The 10,455-nt window shown below is 34.4% G+C and overlaps 2 protein-coding genes across 4 annotated transcripts; both read left to right on the top strand.

Annotated features, from left to right (window-relative positions):
- Nucleotides 1-194: 194 nt before the first annotated feature.
- Nucleotides 195-4,968, top strand: LOC138933488 (adenomatous polyposis coli homolog). 3 transcript variants are annotated; one of them, XM_070296218.1, is made up of 9 exons: nt 195-298; nt 443-1,293; nt 1,416-1,560; nt 1,672-1,826; nt 1,962-2,301; nt 2,438-2,849; nt 3,103-3,360; nt 3,730-3,969; nt 4,148-4,968. In XM_070296218.1, exons 2-9 carry the CDS (start codon nt 459-461, stop codon nt 4,853-4,855), a joined length of 3,093 nt encoding a protein of 1,030 aa, XP_070152319.1. In that variant the 5' UTR covers nt 195-298; nt 443-458; the 3' UTR covers nt 4,856-4,968. The 3 variants fall into 3 exon arrangements, with proteins under 3 accessions (XP_070152319.1, XP_070152321.1, XP_070152320.1); XM_070296220.1 differs by having other exon boundaries at nt 196-298; nt 447-1,293; XM_070296219.1 differs by having other exon boundaries at nt 196-298; nt 422-1,293.
- Nucleotides 4,969-6,196: 1,228 nt separating this feature from the next.
- On the top strand, nt 6,197-10,339 carry Osi23 (DUF1676 domain-containing protein Osi23). The gene is made up of 4 exons (XM_070296126.1): nt 6,197-6,292; nt 7,694-7,986; nt 8,776-8,918; nt 8,989-10,339. The coding sequence occupies exons 1-4, from the start codon at nt 6,197-6,199 to the stop codon at nt 9,282-9,284; spliced, it is 828 nt and encodes a 275-aa protein (XP_070152227.1). The 3' UTR covers nt 9,285-10,339.
- Nucleotides 10,340-10,455: the final 116 nt, after the last annotated feature.

The raw sequence follows: 10,455 nt of genomic DNA, 5'->3' as shown, positions 1-10,455 counted from the left end.
CGCCGCTAGCAACGTACGGCAAGGATTTGTTCGTTCGCTAGAACACCCGTTTATCCATGCTCGATTGAACACAGAATTTTCTGATTGGTCAAGTCTAAAAAATCCCTAGGCATCGTTTGACGTTTGTAAATTACGTGCGATACTGCTTTCTCTTCATTTCGTCTTCTATGACGTTAGAAATTAATATTGAGAAATTGAGATTATGAGAATCAGAGGGAGAGGAAGAGGATACAGTCACAGTGCGGATTTTGTATTCTGTTAATGACACGTTAATGGACAGAGATATAAAAAAAAGAAGGTACTATAGCTTTGATTCTGGATCATAATATTTGATATTATTTTCATCGAGATCATAATATCAGCATTGCAAATTACTTTGTACGCTCTTGTAATCACATCTTGACTTGGATGATGCGCCTAGATCGATTAATCTTACTGCCAGATAGAATTCACTTAATATGGACGACGAGGACGTGAACGATCAGCCGGTCGATTACAGCAAGAAGTATACGGAGAGAAACGCTCCGCCGCAGAATCACCTGACCGAATCGGGCGCGCAGCAATCGCGTCGTGCCTCGAAGAAGGAGTACGGTGAACGTGACTCCAAGGTGGATTTGTTCAGCGACTACGCCGAGACCGATCTGGATCAACCGACAGATTATAGTCTACGATACGCCGAGGACGACACTGACGAGGAGGAGAAACAGGGCGCCGAATACTTCCCTGTCAGTGGACAAGAGGATACGGTCAAGACTTACTGTACGGAGGGAACCCCTTACGAGACACCCTTCAATTTTTCCACGGCCACCTCCATGTCGGATCTCAGAGTCGAAGATATGAAGGAGAACGAACTCTCGAAGAAGATGCCGAAGAAGCCGGTTGAAGCCGTTAGGAAGAGTCCAGTGTCCTTTATCAAGCAGCCTGAGACATCTGACTGCGATGAACAAGACGGTCTGATAACGAAAGAACTCGAAGAGGAGAACCCAAAAGACACTGTGGTTCTTAATCCTGGCCAAGTGACTCCAGAGAAGATAGTAAGTTATTACGAGGAAGAAACATCGCGCGGTTTCTCTCGTGCCAATTCGCTTAGTTCCTTGAGTAGTGCGGTGACTTCTCAGAATAACGTTCCAGGAGTTATGTCAAAAGTAGACTTGCCACCTTCCGTGAATAAGGAAGAACTGGGAAATGATGATCACAACGCTCTGAAATTGAATAACGATCAAACAGAATTGTCTTTGAGAAATGATAATCTGTCTGAGCGCAAGAATAATCCACGTGTGTTGGATAAAGAAGGTTTGTATTGGATATCAAATTGGCAATAAACTGGGAAACATGATATATTTTTATGTGTATAAATTTGATAAATATATCAAGTATATTCTCGAATCTCATATAAAATATGTTATATGTTTTAGGAAAAATGGTAACATTTAGTGGCCAAGATTGTTATGCAGAAGAAACTCCTTTAATGTTTTCGCGTTGCAGTTCGCTTGGCTCATTGAGTGGATTTGAGCAACATTCAATTCATGACGATCGTAGTTCTGTAGTGAGTGATTTTAGGTAAATTGTAGATTTTAAATGCTACCTTTATAAATTTTAGTTTTTACTTACTACATCTTTAATTTTGCAATAATATGTAGGATGTAAAATTATTTTTTATTATTTCCTTAGCCGTAGGACCAGTGGTGTAGTTTCGCCGAGTGAACTGCCAGATTCACCTACGCAGACAGCTTTACCTAGTCCACGTAATCATAAAACCCAAAATGCAGAATTTCATTCAAAATTACAAGAAGAGGCAGTAAGACCACCAATTCAACAGCATTTATGTATGTTATTGATAATATTATATAATAATATTAGTATTTATAATATTATTGATCATTTGCAACAATAGTAATAACGTTAATAATAATATAAACATTTGTCTGTTGAAGATTGCCTAAATTTTATATTTGTTACAGCATTTTCTAAACCGCAAACCACAATGAATAGTGTTTTTGAAGATGAGATTGCTACTTTTAAGGAAGAATCGACACCAATTGAATTTTCTAGTGCAACAAGCCTGAGTTCTCTTACAATTGATGACGAAGTCAAAATATCTAATGATACACAGATGTATCATAAATTAGAAAGAGTACCTGTTGAAGATAAGAAAGACGTTCATAAACTTGAGGCTGATATGCTTAATATGACAATAAACAGCTCAAAGAGTAAAGAGAAAGAAGAACAAGTAAGCGATGGTGATGAGGATGACGAAGATATGTTGGCTGCCTGTATTAATATGGGAATGCAAACTAACAGGTAATGTTCCAGAGATCAAATAAAACGATTTCTATAAATATATTTGTATAAAAATTATATAAAGATTTCTGTTTACCTAACACTTAATTATACATTTTTTTTTTTTTTTAAATAATATTAAAAAATATATTTACAGGTACAGACAGTCCCTGAAGATTCAGGAACCTACACAAATAGAATCATCGAGTATCTTAGTACCGTATCAGAGAAATTCTATTCCAAGTAGATTGGAATCACATGCGACTCCTGTAGAAACATCTACCAGTAATTTGAAAACGAATAGAACTACGGTGGATACAGTTGCTTCAGATACCGTACACGTATATTGCACGGAGGATACGCCCGCGGATATCTCTCCGGTAGGATCGCAATCCAATCTGTCTGCTCTTTCAATGCCAAGTGTACAAGAGGATGTGGAGAAGATAGAGCCAGACAGCCAATCAGTCGAAATCGATTGCCACAGAGGTGATTTATTCGATGAAAGTACCAATCTTTCAGGCGAGGATGAAAAAATATTAGATGAATGTATTCAATCGGGCATACCTAAGGTATTAATTTCTTTAATTGGATCTATTTTTCTTATAAAGGAATATTTAGAAATTGTAATCCATCGATTTCGATGAAACTTGGCAGGCGCATTATACTCGATATTATTTGATTATAATAGCTATGGATTTTTTACTATTTTGGCTTGAATTTTTATTACATATATTTTTTTATAAAGAAAGAAAGCATATAACTCTAAAACCGAACTACATTATATCATTTAAAACAGTTTATTTATATTATTATTATTTATAGGCGAGGCAAATAATTCTACCTCCAACAAATAACATTCCGTTCGCCAAAAAATCGGAAATGTTGCATATGATTAACATATGCGGTACACCATCGTCTTCGCCTGTCGAAGTAAATCATGGAAATAAGAATTCCATATTGAGGCCTAAATCGCCAGGTAGTGGATTATTGAAGCATCCGGATGAATTTTCTGATGACAGTCTGAATCATTCTGATGATGAAGCAATTTTGACAGAATGCATACAGTCGGCAATGCCAAAGGTTATTAGTCGGTTCTTTATAATTGAAAAGAGAGATATCAGGTCACTTCGCCATTTGCCACTTGTTTGTAAGACACTTGTACATCGCCACTTTACCATCCGACATTTCATCGTTCGATATTTGATTCTCCGCGACATCAACAAAAACATTACGAAACAAGCAAATATACTGAACGATGAAATGTCGGACGATAAAATATCAATGTCGGAAGATGAAATATCGGACGATGAAGTGTCGGACAATGAAATGTCGGATGATAAAATGTCGACGGTGAAATTGTTCATAAACCAAAAGAGAATTCTATTCATATAAAATATTACATACCAATCAATTATGAATCATATTTTCTTATTAGATAATTTGTTTTAGGCGAGATTTAGCATATCACCGTCAATGAAACAGCCATTATCACAAGTTATCACAGAAAATCCTAAAGTAATGAATACAATGCAGACGCCCTCCACTTCCTCAGCATTTCTTCAGTCAAAATATATACAGCAAAGAAAGAATGTGACGAAAAAACGCTTACCTTTCGAAGACAATGTCGGACTTTCTGAAGAAGAGGAAGATATTATGTTGGCGCAATGTATTAGATCTGGGATGCCAAAAGTAAGTTGTTTATGTGTATAGTATGTTTTGCAAACACTAAAGTGGATATTGAAAACTATATTAATTGTAAGAAAAATGCTTTTCTGTTTCAAACTTGGAATATATTCTACAATATATTATTTCTAGAATAGACAGTATCTCTCTAGTATATTTCCAACAGATATATGACGATTTTTAGGCATTAAGTTCCATATCTACGACAGTGACATCTACAGTAAAAAAATCCGTGCCATGTCCGAAAACTACGAAGATTTCTTGGGCCCATCCATCTTTCTTTACAAACAAGGCTTATTCCTCCAAGACCGCTGCGCTATACTCACCATTGTACAAATCTGTGAATGTCAACACGACGGACACACATTACAACAGAAATATATCAAGTAATCTTAATGGTTTCTTGGGGAGAACGACCAGCAGTAATATAGCACAATCTGGTCAGATATCGAGAAACTGTGATAACGGTACGCGAGAGAGGATAAACAGTTCGCCTTACTGTGCTCAAAAATCGTCGTTTCGTCACGCGGAAAGTGAAAACGGCAATTCCGTTGACAATCATTATGTATCTGCACGATCTCGTGTTGTGAAGTGCGCGCCGGTTTGTAGTAAGATAGAAAACAATGATTACGCGTGTAAAAGCACAGCGAACATTATGCCTTTCCGTCACAGTTCGGTGAACTCCATCAGTGAAGCAGATGCGCGGATTTCCACACAGGAATGGGCCCTACTGGAATTGTGTATCAATTCTGGTATGCCTACAAACAAATATCGCATTAAGGGAATGAAACCTAGTGAGAGTGCAATATCCAATGGACACGATGATAGTGAGCCAATACCAGAAGACAATTATTCAGTATGCAGTTACAATTCCTACATTTTTAAAACATAACGTGCGTGCAAATACATGATAAAATTACAGAATTTCTCTCTGAATATCTTTGCCTAATGATATGTGTATATATACTGTATATTAAAAAAGACTGAATATTTTTATATGTTAATTAATAAAGTACACATGTTTATTGTGTGTTTAAAGTGCTTAATAGAACTGAAAATTCCACTGTGGATTAATTTTAAATTAATAAGCACAGAAATGATCATTGTATGTGTTTAAGATATATTTTACATATTACATAAAAACAAATTTTCAAAATTTGTTATCTTTAATTTTTAGGTTTATCATCTTACATATTGGCTGAGTTTATAATTTAAATGCTAAATAATATTCACATACGCTTTATTATATATTATATAAATTCTAAATGTATGATATTACTGGTAAATTGCTTTGTTGTGTAGATGCAGGCGGAATTATATGCAGCGTTATACGCACTGGAAATGTTAACTCGTCTACTTTCAGATTCACGATCCAATACGAACTTAATCATATATTGCATTCTTTATTGTATGATTTCTCTGCCAAAGCAGAAGCATTTATTCTGAAATGTATTTTGTAATAGATAGATTTTACTATGCTTTTAAATTTTTCAAAAAGACAATATTTCAAGCTATTGTCTCATTCCTTTCTTCTGAATTTCTTATATCCACACTAATTAAGAGACATGCGTGCTTCGCACCAAGTCACGCGCAGTTAATAATGAGATGAACAGTATAGTAGTTGAGAGTTAGATTATCAAATTTCGGTGACGGAGTTGAACCGATACAATTTCTAATCGAGTTTGTTTTATATAATAAAAGTTTATTCATTTTTACTCTACATATATTTTATGTATTGAGGCAACATATTTCTTTGTAAAATTTTTTTGATAGATGCGTGAACTTGACGCTTTTTTTATATTTTTTGAAAAAGTGAAGAAACAGCTTATACCGATTTCTATGAAATTTATATACACAAATTTAATCTTATACGATTATAATTTTTTTCTTAGATACTGCGATGATCTTTTTAAATTATTATTTAATTATTTTTCACAGAACTTGTGCTCTAAAGTTTTTGGAAAGTTCTCTCCGTAATAGTATTTATGTTAATCGTCGATATGAAGACGGATAGTTGCCGGAAATCGGATGAATTTCATCGTCGGAAAGAAAATCGCAGTCCGGATTGTCATATTAGGTAGGCAGTATGTGCTAGCACACTTCTTGCCAGCGATTGCGAAGAGAGGTCAGTCGAGCGTAAAGTCCGGCCGCCTTTTGACCGCTACCTTGATGCCCTTCGATGACTCGTAATGACTACTTGCACGGCACCTTAATCTATTTTCTGCACGTATAAATGTACGCGACGTACCGCCCGCACGACCGTATTCCGCAGTGCACCGCGACGTGTCCGTTGGCGAAGAAATCCTCGGAGGAGTGCCGATCTTTCCAGGTAAAGATCTACACGAGTGTTTATGTGAATTCGAAGAGTATGTCACAGATTAACGAGTGATATTTTTACAATCCTACGCTTTATTCAACAGTTTTTTATTTAGCTCAAATATATAAAAATTAAAAGTATCATATATTTTTGTTAACATAAAAAAAATATATATATATATAATAGATAGTAATAAAAAATAATTCTAAAAATTAATAAAAAATTTATATAATACACATCAATAAATAGAATTAATATAATATTTATTTAATAATAATAAATAAGAATAATTAATAACATAAAGTACATAATTAAATGTAAAATATTATAAAATTACATTTGCTCGAATTTAGACACACACATATTCTCTTTTTTAATAAATTATATATATTTATTATTATCAGAAATAAAAGTAAATCAAATAATAAACAATGTGACATCTTATAATTAGCTTTTTGCAAAAATATCGGTAATTACCATTTTTTTTAATTTTGATACCTCCGATATTTTTGAAGATATAGACATTCCCGATTCTAAATTTTCTTAAAAAAATAAATGTACATTTATTAGTGCATTATTGATTTTTTACTGTTACTCTCAAACATTTCATAATTTACATGCATATACATAAAGAATCGAAGATAGGAATATATAAAAACTGTAATATAATAATAAATCAAATAATAATAATAAATCAAATTATTTTATGGACGACCGAGAGAAAAAATAAGCGGGAGGAAGAATGAAGCACGTGTAAGCAGCACTATAAACACATTATCTAATAAATTTGATCGAATTTATATATTTGTCCGAGAGTTTGTTTTTTTTTCGATTTAATTTCATTTTTAGAATTGATAATATCGTTCATCAAATGTTTATACGTTTATACATTTATAAAACTAATATATAAAAAAAAAGAATTAACTTGATTTTTGATAATTATAAAAAAAAAAGATTTATATAAAATATAAATTTTTATATAAAATATATAAATATAAATATATATTTTCATAAATTATTCATTTTTTAAATTCAATTTATATTTTTATAGAAATAAAAGTTGCAAAAACAATCTAAAATATTTTTTTTATTTTGGGTTTTTCATTTCTCTGATTCGGTTCGTATTGTTTATAGTCTTTGTGTACATATAGATAAATAGACAAAGTGTCTTTTACTAGAACTTTCTTTGAACTGTATATTCTTTTGCCAGTTTTAATATCTTTATTCGAAGAAATTGTCTCTCGATATTGGCAAAAGAGTCGTTCAAAGAAAGCGAGCAGTATAAGGGAAATAAGTTAATTTTTAACGAGATACATTTTCTGTAAAAGGAAAAAAGAGAGAAAGTTTAGCCACGCAGCATTAACCCACATCGATATCGCCGGTCCTGAGAGGCTCGTACGCGTTTAAATGCAGATGCACCCCCGTGCTTTCCACATCCTTGCCCTCGCACTGACTGCGGTCGTAAGGGCCGACTGTGACGATAAAGCAAGATGGTATTCCGAATTACGGTCTGTACTCAAAAATTGCTCACCGGAGTCCTGGAACAGTTCCGGCCAGGATGAATTATTGGAGATTTTTAAAGGATGCGTGCAGCAGAGAATTGTCAACACCCTGGATGCCTTGCTCGACGATGACATTATTCCGATATTCGAGGGAATCGATTTGATACGATTTCGTTCGAACGACGAGAACAGCGCGGAATTTAAGTGAGTTGATCTCTCTTTATATATAATACAAAAGATTCACCAAATAAAAAAAAAATTGAATGCTATAAATAAACTTTGCGGGGCCGCCAAGTTCGATGAGTCGTAGCGGGAAAACAGGTAGGTGTAGTAGTCAGAAATAGAATTTGTCCGACAAAGGCTAAAGATACGTTAATCAGGGAGATAGGGGAGCTGGAATGTTATTGGAGGGATTTTCCTATAGCGATTCGTAATATTTGTTATATTAGAATTCTTGTTAAATTTCGGAAGAATGTGTTATCTATTGCGTGCTTTAACGTCAGAGCGTTGTGCATCGAAAACTTTCAATAATTTTCAATTATACAATGTTATTAAAAGGATACGAGTAAAAGCATTTGTTACATACACCGTTGGTGATGTAACAAAGTTACTGTGAGAGAAACACATATATATTATAAAAATTAATCATGTGTAATCAGATAAAGAAGAAGTTATTATAATATCGCTAAGCGACATCCGTGGTTTTCGAAATTGTTTATTAATTCGCAGATATAATTACATATGTCCATTCGGAAGATGAACATAATAACACAAGTTTCAAAGTTGTAAAAAAAGAGATATATATTAAATTAATATCTCTACTGTCTATTTTTTCATTGCTTGTTTGTAAAATTTACTGCGTTTAAAACAAAAAAAAAAATATTGCGTTTTTAAAGAATTTACTGCACATAGCGTATCGTTGTTGCAAGTAAAATCATATTTGTAATTAAAACACATGCAGCGATTCTTCAACAGAGATAATTCTCCCGATAGATCGGGAGATAACACCAGTTGGTCAGCAGTTATTTGGAATCGATTGGCACGCGTTCTGCGGACTCACGCTTTTAAAATTGACGTCGAACACATGTTCAACACAGCACCGTCCGATGTTGGTCCGAACAGAAATATTGTCCAAGGTAAGCGCAAGTTTTACAAAGCAATCGAGTTTGAAGCTAACTTACAATTAATTTTACATTAAATTCCCAGGTCGAGGACGTCATCGACATCGTCATCGTCACCGTCATCACATGTTGCCACTGATGATGCTAGGTCTGTTGTTGATGGGTTCGATTCTAGTACCGATGGGCTTTCAGTTTCTCGCAGTGCTGGGCGGCAAAGCTCTTATCCTTGCGAAAATGGCCCTTATATTGTCCAGTATCCAAGGTCTGAAAAAGATAGCGACAAGCGGTATCAATTACGGATTATATCACGTACATGACAGGAGCCATCAAGTGCTCCCCCAGGAGGAGGAGCATCCGTTTTTCGTGCCTCCGCATCCTTAGCTCCTCGCCACAAGTTTCGGAGATACGAATTATTCAAGAAGAGGCTTCAATGCGCAATGTATCCTTGTCGATAAAATCAAGGAAAAAGCCTGAGCAGTCGGCATTACTTTCTGAAATTCTGAATTATTCATTGCGAAAAGTCCTTGAATTTTATTAATAATCACGTACAGGCGATCTCTTGTGCTTTATTTTTTCTTTCGAGATATTTTTTTATCCATCGTTGCACATTTCGCCGCAAGCTGTTCGATTACGCAAAAATATTCTCCAAATCATATTTGGAGAGATGTGGCATTACACATGTAGTATATAATATATTAGAATATATATTGCCGAGAACTATGTATCGCCGAGATAAATTTCTTCTAATCTGGATTTTAGTGTTAATTCTAATTAATCAAAAGTAATGATTCTATTCCGAATTTGACGAATTGGCGATCGTACGCGCGCGAAAGACCGATAACGGAAAACGTTTCAGGTCGCTGACGTCCACGTGTATATCAATTAATCCGCCATGGCAGAATTGTAAATCGGCAATTGTATTATTGATAGACCCATAAATGTATACTATATTATTTGTAACCGTTTCCGTTTTGTGACCATTGTTTTAATAGTATTAAATTTAATCATAAATATAAGAATCCACTCGCGAAACATACCGTTTTGCCATGACACGCGCAATCCTTGTATCGAGGATACGAACTGTTGTTTGCGCGCATGTAGAAGGAAAACTATCGTTTTAAAGGAGCACATATACGGTATATCGTAATGCGTTAATCACAATGTTCGTTAACTGATCGTATTTTGAATTGTATTTCCTTTGTAGAATGGAATAGTCAAGGGGATGATTACATGTCATCGAGAATCGCCCGTTACTCGTCTGATAAATTCGATAAAGTTATCGAATGATAAATCGCGTTATTTTATTTATTAGTATTACATCAAGACGCGTCGCTCTTCATGTTTAACTTCTATGGGCAAACATGCATACGCAATGTCTACGATTTACATTTAAATAGATAACCGTTATATAGGATGGTTTTGATCTTTATAGAGTACTTTGGCTCCACCGCGTGCAAAAGATCTATATTGAAATATTGATTGCTATTGGTTTTTGTATTTTTATCTCTATATTTTACGTATTATGTATAGAGATCCGTAATAATAAATGTGC

This window comes from Polyergus mexicanus, unplaced genomic scaffold (genome assembly GCF_030449975.1).
Source record: "Polyergus mexicanus isolate NDT 795.1 unplaced genomic scaffold, iyPolMexi1.0 SCAF_5, whole genome shotgun sequence".
Lineage (NCBI taxonomy): Eukaryota > Metazoa > Arthropoda > Insecta > Hymenoptera > Formicidae > Polyergus > Polyergus mexicanus.
The sequence above is the reverse complement of the archived record's forward strand: the minus strand, read 5'-3'. Positions and strand labels throughout refer to the sequence as shown.